The sequence below is a fragment of the Cydia pomonella genome, chromosome 14 (genome assembly GCF_033807575.1).
Source record: "Cydia pomonella isolate Wapato2018A chromosome 14, ilCydPomo1, whole genome shotgun sequence".
In the NCBI taxonomy this organism is placed as follows: Eukaryota; Metazoa; Arthropoda; class Insecta; order Lepidoptera; family Tortricidae; genus Cydia; species Cydia pomonella.
The window spans coordinates 10,228,038-10,243,962 of NC_084716.1; the positions used below are offsets into that span (position 1 = coordinate 10,228,038).

At 36.7% G+C, this 15,925-nt stretch overlaps 2 protein-coding genes across 2 annotated transcripts in view; one reads left to right on the forward strand and one right to left on the reverse strand.

The window, feature by feature from the left end:
• LOC133524884 (brain tumor protein) overlaps window positions 1-15,925 on the reverse strand; it is a 518,368-nt gene that overhangs the window by 489,532 nt on the left and 12,911 nt on the right. The gene's annotated exons all lie outside the window — the stretch shown is intronic.
• LOC133524880 (uncharacterized) lies at window positions 8,337-9,280 on the forward strand. The gene is made up of 3 exons (XM_061861024.1): window positions 8,337-8,495; window positions 8,583-8,790; window positions 8,894-9,280. The coding sequence occupies exons 1-3, from the start codon at window positions 8,351-8,353 to the stop codon at window positions 9,261-9,263; spliced, it is 723 nt and encodes a 240-aa protein (XP_061717008.1). The 5' UTR covers window positions 8,337-8,350; the 3' UTR covers window positions 9,264-9,280.

Consider the following 15,925-nt stretch of genomic DNA (forward strand, 5'->3'; position numbering starts at 1 on the left):
GTCACCTTAAAGCTGCTGCAATCGCCATCCAATGTGACCTTAGGGCGGTTGCGAGCTTACACGCGCGTTTCAATTTACAACATTTGGTTTTTAGTTTTCCCAACATTTGATCTATTTTATACGCAAGTAGTACGCGCGTACGCGTACGCTCGAATAAAACGGTAGTCTGAAGCCACCCTTTAGTGCACTGCCAGAAGTATAAAGTTTGTATCATATCAATAAGAAATCCAGTTGAGATTTTCAAACTTCGAATTGATCTTCTAATTCGGAAATCCACTTCGCGCTAATAGAAAACGTAGCGCCTTTCAATTCAATGAACTCAATTTCGACGTTAACCGTTTTGATATTTTCGTTTCCCAGTACCTTTTATTCCCATCGGTCGACGAGAGTTTACCTCTGTAAATATTTATACATGTTCATAAAACATAAGTAATAAATTATAGACCAACTTTAAATTGCACCTGCATCACTGTTACGACATTACTGCTTGACGCGTGCGCTGTCAATTTTCCTCATAAGATGAGTAATTAATTGAATGTCATAATAATTGCGGCAGTAATACGATGTTAAACGTCACCCATTTCATCAAGAAAATTGACTGATGCAGCGGCGACAGCTGCAGTGCAGCTGCAGTTCCGATCGGAATGCTACCTGAAGGCGATTTCTTAACAGGAGGGTGGGTCGGACTCTGGGTCACCCAACGAGTTTCCCGAAACTTAGGTAGAAACCATATCTATAAGTCGCTCTTCAGGGAAGAATAGGGAAACCAGACAAATCTCAATATGCTCTTTTAATCCTCTTGTTTGTAAAGTTGCCAGGCAGAGTGATGATAGGTGGACCAAAATGTTAAAGGCAGGGATAAACTGAGCCCACGTAGCGTAGCACATGCAACGACCTTCATGTTTCTTGCTGTTTCATTGACTTGTTACTGTTCCGTACCTCTAAAGGAAAAAACGGAACCCTTATACTCACTTTCTTGTCCGTCCATCCGTCCGTCCACTTGTCCGTTTTTTTAAATCTCCATATAAAAAAATAGTACCTACAACATTTTGCAAGTACTTGCTCATTATGAAGCAGAATAAGTTCCGATTCAGATTCTAAATGCGTTTGGACAATCTAAACTCTGAAATTTGTATGCTTGGAGACATACTCTTCATGCGTTGCATTGCGTAGGACAAGTATGTTTCCAAGCGTACACATGTTAGGGTTCGAGTTTCATAATGCATTGCATACGTTGCGTACGTGGGTTCAGTTTGTCTCTACCTTAAAAGAATAGTAGCTGCTTTGAATGAAAGAAGCGCCCGGAGTCAATAAGCTCGTTGGATGGACGACAATCGAAAGATTGCCGGTCACTTCTGGGTGAGATTAGCTCAGGACCGGGACAAGTGGCGTATACATTCAAATGGGCTATGCTCAGCAGTAGACGATAAAGACTAATATGATAATGATGATGAAATTTGTAAGGTCAATTGGTGAGAAGCCAAGAGCTGCACTGCGCCAATATTTTTTTTTTTGCTAAGCGTACCTTAAAGTGTCCTTAAAAATTAAACTTAGGTATACTGGTTTTCACCAACGTTCGTGACATAATTTGGATATGAACTAAACATGACTAAAGTGTTTTATTTACTCAAAAACTCCATTAACTTATGACCTTATGTCACTTATAATTGAAATGTCTCACAATTCCGTTAGCAACGCGACACCAATCACGGATTAATTTGAATTCTTAACGAGAGGGATTGTAGTCCTTTAGGATGTCAAATAAATCAATTTGAATTCAGGGATTAAATTGGGCACGGATTTGATGTAAACTTGAAACAGAATTCATTTTTACAGCCAGTCTTTATCATTCCAATATGCCATAGTATGAATTTCCTGAGATTTTTTTTTGTGCGGGTCCTAATCTGTTAAATAATAGTTATTTGTACAACAAGAGAGCAAAGTTTGATATTTCTTCGAGTGCTTGTTTTGAGTCCCGTGCAAGCGAAAGATTTTATAATTCGAAAGATTCTAATTTAGAATCTTGAGCGTAGTAAGGGACTCAAAAGCGCACGAGATGTAAATAACTTTGATCTCGTGTAGTACACAAAATTTTTCACGTCAGTCAGCCATAAAAAAATACAACCTGAAAAAATGTAATCCAGACGCACGGATGACTATTTCACTCATGTTTTCTGAAGGTATTCTAACAATTAACTTTAATTACCGCAATAAAACTAAACGAAAGAAATTTCAATAAAATAATACGAAAATAACGAATTAAGTAACGAAAATCAATTGACAGTTCAATCGGCAAATTTTTTTTGTAAAAAAAAACTTTGTTAGATACGGTCCGAATTGCGGATACTACTATTTGTCAACTATAGTAGAGATCGTTAAAAGTAGTTAAGTAGAATTATTTACTGCGTAACAATTGCGTAAATTTGTATAAGTTCATTGTTTTGATTGTGTAATAAAATACGCAAAATATGGTGTTTTTATTAAATTTTAAACTTTTATTTCATTAATTAATTATTACGAATGAAGACTAGTAGGGTGTTTTGGAACGATGCGGCCTGACTTATTTCGGGGGTCTATTATAAACCATCAATATACCGTTTAATTACGTATGCACTTTTTTGTCTCTTTTTTTTGCTAATGACGTGAAAGGGACAAAGACAATAGAATCCAAATACTTCGAACTTGTATTAGGCCCCGCACGTTGAAATGACATTCGAATCTAAAGGTCACTTGAATGTTGATTTTGCTCACTGTTTTTAAGCAGAAATTACCCTTGTTCGAGCTGCTGACGTGAAAAAGCTTTTGTTTCATTTATTCAATTTATTTATTTCAATAGACAACAATGGTCCATAATGGCTAGTTACATTTAAGATTTAAAACTAAGTGTTAGTAGAACAAATACAAAAAGCGAACAGTATAGCAACAAACAAAAAACAATCACCTAGCGTAGGTAGCGGTCATGATACGAGTACACTCAAAATGTCGCACAACAGGTGAGTCGTATCGGCCCGCTACAGTAGCTAGGATGGGGTTGGAGTTGGCCCGCACTCTGCAGAGCAACGAGGCAATCCTCTTTCGTATTATGGCATAGTAGTCATCTGTGCGAGCTTGTGCAAACATGTCTGATGTGCTGCAGAAATGAGGCAGCCCCAACAACATCCTGAAACCATTATTATATTGGACGCGCAGGGAACTGATGGTGTTCTGCGTAAAACTAGTCCAGAGGTTGCACGCGAAGAAAACTTGGCTTTAGATAAAGTTATATTTAGTGGTAGTCACAAAGCTGTGAATTTAAACCATATAAATGGGATGTTAAAATTGCTATTTAAACGGGTTTGTTTTCGTTCAATCAGTAGCAGAGCATTAGTAACCGCTGCATAAAATAAACAATACCTTTTTTTAAATAACATATATGTTATCTAAATATTTTACACAAGACGAGGAGACAATACCTACCCTCGTCCTACCCATCCAGATTTCAAGAAATAAAAATTCAAGATTAATGCCACCACTCTCCCGATTAAAACTGGATTCGTCTGGCCCTCTAAAAATGTCAATAAAATTGTACAATAAATTACCTGAAGAAATTAAAAAAAGAAGTAAATAAAGTATTTTTGCAAATATATTAAAAACAAATACTTATTACAAAAACTTATTATTCTGTGAATGAATATTTAAACGACAAACTATAAAATGTAAATTTTTGTATAATAAGCTAGTTACAGTTGTTACCTAATGTAAAAAAAATAGTTTAAGTTAGCTTAAGTTTCTTATAAGAATTGCCATGCTCTTACAGGGCTCATGTTTGAAACTTTTATTTCGAACTTATGTACAACATGAAAGCAAATAAACTACTTGAATACTTGAAGAAACCTACACCTTGTACCTAAGATGGACTACTTACCTACCTAATACATATTTGTACCTATGAACTGCTGTAAAAAGTAATGAAATAAACGTATTTGTATTTGTAAGGAACATCGTGAGGAAACATGACTAAGGCTGTTCCTCCGGGTTCGAAATTGAGGTAGCAGTTACTACTACTAGATTAGACTACCTCAACTACTAGACGGAGCATATGAGATAATCGAGGTCACCACATGTAAGCGCTCTCGTACTCGGCGTACAGTATGGGAGCACTACGGCTTATTTCAGTTGCTCATGCATTATTAACACCAGTACTCGTATTTGTTTTCCTATTTCTCGTATTTATTCCACGGCTCATGGGAATCTGGCGTTCGCTTGGCAACTAATCCCAAAAATTGATGTACGCACTAATTTTCACAAAAGCGACTATCATCTGATCTTCCAACCCAGGGGGAAAACCAGACCTTATTGGGATTAGCCCGGTTTCCTCACAAAGTTTTCCTTCAACGAAAAGCGACTGATAAATGTTAAATGATATATCGAATATAATTTCCGAAAAACGCACGTTACGAGCCGGGGTTTGTATAAATTAAAAATATTTATTAGTTTAGCTTTAGGTGTGTACTTGGCCTGTTAAAATATGAAATAGAATACAACTCAGTTGTGATGCTTGAATTGTAGCATATAAATAAATAAATAAAAAAATATTATAGGACATTATTACACAAATTGACTAAATCCCACAGTAAGCTCAATAAGGCTTTCTGTTGAGGGTACTTAGACAACGATATATATAATATATAAATATCTATAAATACTTAAATACATAGAAATCATCCATGACTCAGGAACAAATATCCATGGTCATCACACAAATACATGCCCTTACCAGGATTTGAACCCGGGACCATCAGCTTCGTAGGCAGGGTCACTACCCACTAGGCCAAACCGGTCGTCATAAAATTGCACTACAAATAAAATTGCAATTATGTGTGGTGACCTAGACTCTTTGTAACGCTCCATAATGCGCTGTTTGCCTGTTTGTGTAGTCTGTGCTGGAAAGCACTTAGATTATGATTAAAGTAGAAGCAAAAAGCACAAAGGAAAGGAAAGGAAGCAAGGGAGTAAAGAATTGCGGAGGAAGCAAAAGATAAAGTCGCCAGTACAGTGCCGCCAAATTCATCTTTTCATACAATTAAAGTTACGCTCTCATTTTATAAAGACATGCTGGAATAGCGCGAAACTAGGTATGGACATTGAAGTAATATATATCTTTGTCTGAAATTAGTTTTGGTTGCTAGAAATCGCATTTTCATTCATGCGAAATTTCATGCTATTTCAGCATGTCGCTTTCTATGTCAGCATTTTCGCACCCGATGGTAGACCATCTCAGCGGTGAGTGGACGACATCCGGCGGCACGGAGGTAGAGACTGGATGAGTCGTCAAGAAAATCGACAAGAGTCGTAGAAGAGGGCAGAGACCTACTTATATCCAAGATCTAAAGGCCACCATGATGATGATGATGTAGAATGGTTTGCTGATAATTCGGGCAAAACAAGAGATTTATGTAGAAAATAATTTAAAAGCAATTACGGGAGACTAGAAAGGCCGTGAGATAAAAGTAAAATAAACCTTTGCTTAATAAAACCCAGAATTCGTGAAAGCGGACTAATGGTACTCGAAAACCAATCTTGTAGGTCCAAGTGTTCCTCTTCGAGGCGTTCCACGTAATAAGTGGCAGCGGATATGAATAAATAAATATAATGGGACAATCTTACACAAATCGACCAAGTCTCACTGTCAACTCAAAAAGGCTTGAGTTGTGGGTACTAGAAGACGCTACATATAATAGATAGGTATAAATAAATACTTAAATGTATAGAAAACGTTCATAATTCGGGAAAAAATATATGTGTTAAATACAAGTTACAAATGCCCTTACCGGCATTCGAACCCGAGACTTCCTGCTTTGTAGGCAGGGTCACTATCAGCTAATATAGAAAGCGGTTCAAAATAAAACGGATATGCCATTAAAATCAGTCGACACCAATTGTATCCACGGGAGATAGTTTATTTTACATATGCCCCTTTCCATACCCGCACCTACTCTGCCTGGACGTGCGTTTGAATATATGTATACAGCCTATTCACGTCTTGGTGAAAACTAATAAGTCTACTAATCTACTATCAGTATCTACTATCTAATCGTGATATCTACTAATAAGTAGATATCACGATTTCCACGTGCTACACCATTGTGTTTTTTTATTCTATTAATTTCAAGACAATGTTTTATTTTATGCTAGACGATTTAGCGTGCCTCTTACGGTATTCATGTAGGTAGAATTAATTAGTCGCGAGGATGACAAATGTCCGGCAAGGTTTTGCCTGTCTTTCTGTGGCAGTCATTCATATTTTACCCATACAAATTTTCAGAAAAAATGGCAGTACGATTAGTACGTACGGTAAGATATCGCATGGCCTCCTCCCTTCTGACGTATCGAAAGCCGGTTTGCTCTAAGGTGTATAGGCTTTATTATACAACATTTTAAATATAAAGATTAAAAAGTATACTAAAATAACTTTAGGCATGTTACAAACATGTTAAATCAAAATTACAGTATCAAAAAATGCATAGAAAATTCAAAATTGATAACATTTATCTCGCTTCCATCTTTTACTTATACCACACACAACGATCCCAGGATTGGGTACTTACGCCAATCGCTTTAGGTTTTAGAGTGCGGACGTCATGTGTTAGGGATTTTTCCACTTAATTGATTAAAACGGGGAATGTGTGCCTTTGATGTGAGTGTGACCTCCGGCGGATGATTATTTGCGTGCCGTTCGATGGCACTATAGAAGTATGTATTGAATCGTCGGCACCATATCTTCTATAGGCTGCAGCAGATACTGATTTCAAAATTTGACTAGCAAAAACTAAAACATCTAAACAAAAACTCTTTATTTTTATGAAAAAAATGAATGTGTTTTTTTAATCATTTATTCTAAATGGCGACCTTCGCTGTGTACACATTCCTCCAAGCTTTCCCGCATATTCAGAAATTAATGCAAAGCCTTGCGGTCTAATTCCGTTTTAACTTGTTTTATTATATAATTATTATTTTATTTTATTCTTTATTGCACATAAGAACACACTGTACAAAAGGCGAACTTAATGCCATAAGGAATGCTCTAGCAGTCAACCTTTCAAGCAGATAAGTTGTTGTTATATCTGTTAATTATACGTATATTTACAAGAATATTTAGAGATCAGAAAAAAACAGTGCATTAGGTAAAGTGAACTTTATCTACTTGCAGATCAAAGACCGTCTCTAAAAACTTATAAAATACACCTTGAAAAAGAAATTTTAATTAAATTATTTGTCTTTATTCTTCTAAACTTTTCAATTTAAATTACTGTCCAAACTTATCAACTTATTCTAACTTTAAGCTAAATTACTTAAATTAGCATTGAGAGAACTTTATTTAACATTTTTCAGGGAGTTACCACCTCCTATCGAACCCCAATCGGTAAGTAGTCCGTTTTTTAAGAGGAATTCGTATAAGGAGAGATATATTTTCCGGAGTACAGCAATGCCACTTGGTACGAATGTTATACACGTCCACCGAAGTCCAAAGCGACCGGGAGCCAGACTGAACTCCGCGACATGTGGGGGGGAGGGGGGGTCAAAGTACAAAGTTGCCGGCGCTCAGAAAAAAAATTCTGGTGGATTCGTTTGGACCTTTAAGTCAAGTTTGGTGTCGTTTTCAGATAACTAGATGATGCCCAGTTCATTCCCCATACCAGTTCTTTTAGGGTGCCATAGCAAAATATGACGAAATACTTAAAATAATAAACTTTTAGAAGTAACACAATGTAAACAAACCCTTATATTTTGATATTTTTGTATGAAGCTTGGTTTATAAAAAATACTATCCGAAAGCCTATTTAATGCAGATTATAAAAACATTAACAATAAATATACATTTTACTATTTTCATTGTAAAATAAATTAATTGTTGCACATACGTAATAGAGCCGCAGCGCGGTCTCACTGATCGCGCGCGGGCGACGCGGCGACGCTCAGCGGGGCGGGGTCATGATCTTCGCCATTCGCGTTCATTCGACTTCACTCACTCAACCGACATACATACTCGTACAGTCAGTTTTCGTTCAACTTTCGTTCGAAGTGTACCACACGTGGCTTGGAATCTATAGTTTATACAAGAATTCCAAAAGGATGGGCTAACTTTCTTCGTGACGGATCAAACAAAGAAGAGTTATACCATCTTTTGTCGTCACATTGTTACTCAAACATGGACTTACCAATGGGTAAAGAATTCGTCATAACTGATGGCTCCGAAGCTCTTAGTAAAACCACTCCGACTGAGAATATGGCACCGTGCAATCACGAAGAAGCGGACACACGGATAATGCTTCATCTTGCTGACGCTGTGCTGAAAGGGCACTCCAAGGTAATGTTAAGAACAGTCGACACAGATGTCGTCGTACTAGCAATATCTTGTGTGCCAAAGCTAGAAGGCCTAGAAGAACTATGGGTGCACATTGGAACAGGACGAAATCACCAATACCTGGCGTGTCACACTATATCTTCATGTTTAGGTAACAGACTTATTAGTACCCTAATCAATTTTATGACAAGATCAATCAAATTTAATACTAAATTAATGGTCTTCTGTATTGTTACAGGCCCTGAAAGAACACACGTTGTGCCCTTATTTCATTCTTTCACCGGATGTGACACAACCTCATCCTTTAACGGAAGAGGGAAAAAAACCGCGTTTGAAGCTTGGAAAGCATATCCGAATGTCACACGGGGGTTTGAAGCACTGTATAGGGGGGAATATGACAGAGCGGACCCTGAAATTCAAAAATTTGTTATTACCATGTATGACAGGTAAGAAAACGATTTTATTTAAAATATACTTTTATCCAGAACTTGCGTGCAGCGAGACCTGTCCTTTATCTAAGATCTTTATCTAAGAGTATTTGTTTTTCAGATCATGCCCCTCTGAGACAGTAAATGAGTGTCGCAAGAATTTATTTACAAAAAAAGACAGGCAACTCGATAATTTGCCTCCTACTGAAGCTGCTCTCAAACAACATACCTTAAGGGCAGTTTTACAGGCTGTTTATGTTTGGGGGCAGTGCCTAATAAAAAACCAGAATATTCCTTGCCCATCTGAATGGGGTTGGCAGAAAGAAGGAGAAGTTTGGGTGCCACTGTGGACCCAAAGTCCTATGGCTGCTCAAGCATGCCTGGAGTTGATTAGATGTAGGTGCTTGAAATCTTGCAGAAACAAATGTAATTGCTCCAAACGCCAGCTCAAATGCACAGAACTATGTAATTGTGGAGGAAATTGTAAATAAATGTCTGTAAACTTTAATATTTCATTTTACATAACTCATCAACTGTAATAAATACATCTAATATGTATATGGACGAAAAGTGGAGCATATTATTAACTTTAAGAAAACATTTAAATTCTGTAAATCGGTGGAGTACTTATCAATTTATGGCGTGAAAACCAAACTGCTCTTCCGCCATCTTTGATTGCCTTCCTTTCCCCCCTCCACTACTTTAACACTCTACGACCGATAGTTTCGTGTTTTGGGCGTTACTAGGAATCCAACGATATCAGTTGTGATAGCTAAAAAGCACAAATGAAAAGTTCCAGTAGTTCGAAGATAAATCGTTCTATGCGGCTATAGAGGGTATGTACAATAATTATTTTATTTTACACTGAAAAAAGTTAAATGTTTATTTATTGTTATTTTTTTTATAATTTGCATTAGATGGGCTTTCGGATAGTATTTTTTACAAACGAAGTTTCATACAAAAATATGAAAATATAAGGGTTTGTTTACATTGTGTTACTACTAAAAGTTTATTATTTTAAGTATTGCGTCATATTTTGCTATGGAACCCTAAAAGAACTGGTATGGGGAATGAACTGGGCATCATCTTATTATCTGAAAACGACACCAAACTTGACTTAAATGTCCAAACGAATCCACCAGAATTTTTTTTCTGAGCGCCGGGAACTCTATACTTTGACCCCCCCTCCCCCCCACATGTCGCGGAGTTCAGTCTGGCTCCCGGTCGCTTTGGGCTTCGGTGGACGTGTATAACATTCGTACTAAGTGGTATTGCTGTACAGAAAATTGGCGTACTTTTTCCCCTTAAAAAACGGACTAAAGCAGATGACGTGACGTGTGTCTCGTGTCTGACGTGTGACCGAGGCAAATGCGACGTTTTGATAGCATCGGAGATCTCATGGGATTCAGTGTTGTTCTCCGTTTTGTATGGAGAATGTTCTCCTGCGAGAACATTCCCCATTGTAAACGGAGAATGTTCTCAAGAACGGCACAACTATACTCTTGAAGTTGATAGTGGACTACTGCTTTTCCATAGAAGCAAGCGTATTATTCCCCATTTTTCACCTTGCATATTGACATTATGGAAAATATTTTTACTCAATTTGTTGTTCATTTACTAAAGCTATGCCCTGTCGTTTGACTTTTTTCAGTTTTTTTATTATTATAAGAGTTGGGAGCGAAAAACTGATTGCATAAAAAAATTTAAAGCTCCAACTCTTACAATAATAAAACAATAAAAAAAAATCAAACGAAGGGGCATAGGTATAATTAGTATACATCAGATAGGATAAAAAAATATGTCCAGAGAGGAAAATGGGGACTAAGTTTGTTTGGCGATTCGGTCACATGGCGTCGTCCCCTTTCGTCTTAATTGCTCTTAACAGAGTTGGCTGAACGTCCTCAGCCGATTCGGCGTTGACAAATGTGGTGACACCCTTATTAGTCTGAGGGCCCTACATTGCGTACGAGCTGTAAGTAATTAAGTTGTCAAAAGTGATAGTTTAATTAGTTAACTAATGACAGAGACACACGAAAGGATATTGCGAGGAAAAATGCTGCGAATTTCAAAGTAAAAGAGAAGATACAAGAAGATTTTCATCTAACATCCATTGCTAACACACGTAAAAACTGCTGTACGTGTAGTAGGTAGATAAGCCAATAGATACTATTACTCTCTGTTTTGCCTTAGGACCGAAGTCCTATAAGAGTTGGTTTGGAGGTGTTATATATATTGTAACTGACATTCGGATCTTTGTAAGTGCGATGTAGGGAACGTATGGCGCTTCATGCAAATCATGCAGGATTGCACTCTTTATATAGGAGTGGGTATATTAACGCCATCTGTTCACTTGTGGTACGTAGATTATTTACATAGATTGCCTTCTACATAGATTTAAAATATAAAAACTTCGCTATCCTTGACCGGATATCGTATAATAACTGGAATTAACTACGGAGTAAATTTTATTAAAGAGAAAGAGCTGGCTAGTATGGCAAGAATCAGCAATTTGTATATAAAACTAGTGTTTCCATCAGACGTCAAAAATAGGGCAGTTGACTGCTTAGTCAAATCAGTATCTTTTTTCGAACTGCCAAAATGATTAGCCACTATGAAATCTCTATGAAATACAGAACAATGACGTAACGGTTAAGTTATTTACTCTTTATAGTTCCTTGTGATCTATTAAATATAAATTGGGTATAGAAATAACTGCGGTCTAGGTTTTTCTATTCTTTTTCTGGAGCTTTATTTCGTACATGGTGTGTAATACTTTATTTTAAATACAGGAAATATCCCTATAAAATAGCGGTGAAATCAAGTTTAACGCTATTTCACGGAATACGGACAAAATCTAGCTGACATCATGTTACGGAGTACATTAAAATTATATGCACAATAAAATTTAATACTTATTAAGGAAATACAAGCGCAAAATCACACCGAGCTACCAAAATCACTTGTTTTCTAATACCATCCAAGTACCTAGTGAAATTTGCACCTAAAATTTGAAACACTAAAACGCTACATTGAATCCAAAATGGCCGTCACGTTCTGACAGTCGAAATTTCGTAAGTTTCCCGTCATTTCGCACGTATCTGTGCGGTTTCGTTACGACTAGACCATTCACTTTCATTTTATCGCTACGTATTACGAGTATGTTAGGCTATTCGTAGAATACCGCTCATTTTATGATTTTGTGTCTAGCTAACAATAGAATACACTACGTGGGACGGTTTCTGACACTTCACTTTTAGTTTTTTTTAACAGTCTCCGTAGCCTATGGACGCCTGTAACTCCAGAGGTGTTACATGCGCGTTGCCGACTCTAACACACCGCACCCTCGTTGAGCTCTGTCAACCTCACTCACCGGCAGGAATACAACACTATGAGTAGGGTCTAGTGTTATTTGGCTGCGGTTTTCTGTAAGGTGGAGATACTTCCCCAGTTGGGCTCTGCTCTAGATCTGGAATGACATCCGCTGTGCTGTGCTGCCGTACCACACAAATCGAGATGACATTCAGAGTGCATTAATATATTCTATTAGATTTGATAATGTATACAAAACATTGGAATGCTAAGGCCAAGGTTCCTATATCCATAAACTCAATTATCGATGTTTCTCTCATATGCTCAGTTATCACTCCATGTTTCGATTGTGAAAATATAATTTTATTGAAAACATAAACATGAAACATAATAATAACTCTGCTTCTTATTCTTTATAAAAATAAAAAGGGTTTTATAAAACTCCACTCTTGACTTTCGATTTTATCAACTTTATCATCGAAATAATATTTAAGTATAAAATATACATTTACAAACAAATCTAGGGCGTTCACGAGTGTTTGAGAAAAGTATCGATAATTGAGTTTATCGATATAGGACTTCCTACCTGTCGTTAAATTTGTCGCACTTGTTCGGTTTTTTTCGTTACACACACCTTCCAGGTAACCTTTACTTAGCAGAAAGTAATAAATTTACCTACTCATGTCAGTAGGTGTTGAATCGGCAATAAAAGAAACATATCACAAAATACACACAAATCAATTTAATAGATAGGCTAAACCCAGTTATTAACATGCATGATATTTTTATCCAGCTAGAAATACGAGAATGATATTAAAGATATTAAATATTTCTACACGGACAAAGACACAAGTCAATAATATTACCGACTCAAAATTTTCAAATAGATATCTCGGTAGTCTAACTTATTAATACGCTGCTAACAAACTTGCAGCCATCTCCGGCCGTATGTTCCGCCATCTTGGGCGGCCATATTGGCTGCCGGAAGGAAGTCGAGTTGGGAACTCGCTGGAATTCCCCTTGCCGACGTAGGTATTAGCCGTTTATTCGTGAATGGCTTTAGCAATTTGGATGCTAACTTCAATTAGCTGCATGGAAACTTAAATATGGGTACTTAATCATTAATTTTTACAACACTGCTTTTTGACAAATTTGAGAATTTTATGTTATTTTGACTCATAATTACGAGCTATTTCGTTCCTAATGGGAGAAAAAAAAAGTGTCCCAATTTTACACACCGGACACTTTTCGTTCCTTTCATTCCGTCAGGGTGATACAAAGTCTATGACAAATGGTAACGGAACGTAATGGGAATAAACATATTGGAACACTTTGATTCTCCAATTAGAATTCAACGACCTCATGATTCTGAGTAGAAATAACATAAAAAATATTGTCAAAAAAAGTGTAGAGTACAGCTTTAAATAAAATTACCCATATAGTAAGAGTATATTGAAAGGTTTTAGTAGTAGTGTTGTCTCGATCCATCCGTGTAGTATTTTTGTCTAGTAAATATTATAATTAAATGTACTACTTTCACGCTCTGAGCTGTTGCATTAGCCTTAGCAGCTGTTTCGTAGCTCAGGGTTTACCTTTGTCACTCCACTCTGTATGATTTTCAGCATCATCTTATCTAAGATTGGCATAATATGCTCTATTTACATATATAATATAAGTACGTAATGAAAGACCTAGGTATGGATCTGTGGATGATGTCTATCACATTATTAGAGAGTGTAGTAACAACCGCGTCCTTAGGGTGGCGCTCAGCCAATCTAAAGCAATATGACATCGGTGCATTTATAAACATTCTTTCGGAAAACGCAGTAAAAAAGACCCATAATGAGGTGGTCCAACGACCTGGTTAAGGAGGATGGGAGCGGCGCAAGACCGGTCGTTGTAGAGATTCCTGGGGGAGGCCTATGTCCAGCAGTGGACGTCTTTCGGCTGATATGATGATTCTCATTCTTAGTAACCTCACATCAGACGCGACACAAATGGTGGCGACTGGCGACACAATGGAGTAAAGGCTGAAGTTATACTTAATAAATAGGTTTTAATTATTTTTATGTATTTACTTAGATGTTTATTTTTGATGCCACAGGAAGCGGACTTGATAGGGCCAGTATGTATAACGTATAAATTTCCTTAAAAATAATAAATTTAAAAAAATACCTGGGTTCCTTTATCGAGCACACAAAATAATGTTAATTTTTTTATCATTTTTATATTATTATATATAAAGTCAAATCACAAAATAAAGTCACAGTATTGGAAGGTTTCACGTATCTTTTATCCGATATTTTATAAGTAACTAAATTTTAAATTTTGGACATAAATAAAAACGACTCACGCAACAGAGATCAAAGGCCAAGTTCTGAAGTGCTACCAATTATACGTACCTTTTTACCCTAGTCAAGTATTCAAAAGTAAGTAAAAAAGGCATATTTTAGGGCAAGCTCGCTAGTAAAACGACAAAGTCTTTGACATACATTTAATTAGTGAAAAGAGCCCTTGAAAGGGCTGGGATTAAAGTAGTGCTGTGGAGTGCTTGACCGAATAGAAAAGTCTTAGGAAGATCGCACGCGATCAAAGAAAAGACCCATGGCAAGATAAAACGGACTTTGAACTTTGTTGTTTTTGTCGTGCTATACATGTGTTTACATGTGTTTTAAAGCTATTAATTAGAGTTTTGTGTTCTTTCGATTCCTAATCAAAAATTTTATAGATCTCGTTTCAATAGAAGAACTCTGCCTTTTTAATTAAACAATATATTTTCAGTCGGCTTTGTCATCATTTTACTTTAACTTGGAATTTCTTTCCATTACGATAATTTATCTAATTTAAAAAAAAATTATCAACTTTCTAACTTACATTCGTTTGTCTTAATGCAACTTAAACTTAATTCTTGATTTTTAATGCTACTCAACGTTATCCGATATTTGGAGTCGTTAACAAGGATCGGCTTACGGATTACGGGAACTGTTAAATTGGGCAGTTAAGGCTGAATAGGTTCCATTTAGATCAGCTATTAGCTGGATTCACGCGCATTTAAAATAAGTCCGCCATTTGAAGATTTTAAAGCATTCTTATAAGAACAAAAAACTCTATATACAAATATAATTATATAGTGTGGTGATAGAAACGTGTGGACTGAACGACGATGTAGTGACAAAAATTGAGAATTTATGTTGAGATGGTAGAAATAATGTGTGAAAGAAGGCTAACAACGAGAGTGTATGAAGGAGAAGTAGAAGAGGGAGACTGGAAAGCGCAGACCTAGTCGACTTTCTCTGATCAAATCGGGGAAATCCTGAAGAAAGGCCAGGTTAAGAGCCCCCTAAACCAGCGCGCGTGTATGAAAATGAAGGAACCGAAAAAGGTATGTCAGGATCGTAGCAAGTGAAAATTCGTGGTCTTTGCCTACCCCACCAGGAAATAGGCGTGATTTATTTATGTATGTAAAAACCCTATGAAACTTATGTCAGATTCGATAAAACACATCGTGAGGAAATTGGCCTAGGCCTAAGAGGAGGTCCTCTGGGTTGGGAGGTCAGATGTTAGTCACTTTCATAAAGTGCATATGTTACTTCTTTGAATTACATTTTCGAGTAGACCCCAGGCTCCCCAAGTGAGCCGTGGTAAAAAACCGGGACGATGCGAGTAGATGATGATGATGTACCTAAATTAAGTAAAAAATGACGTGGTTTAGTAATACACCATTATGCACTTGTACCTATGTTTAAATACGTATAAATTAAGATATAAAAGATATATATAACAATACACAGTCAATTTTGTTCTAATTCGACATTTATATTCGGCCCTGGGATAGTGCGCTACA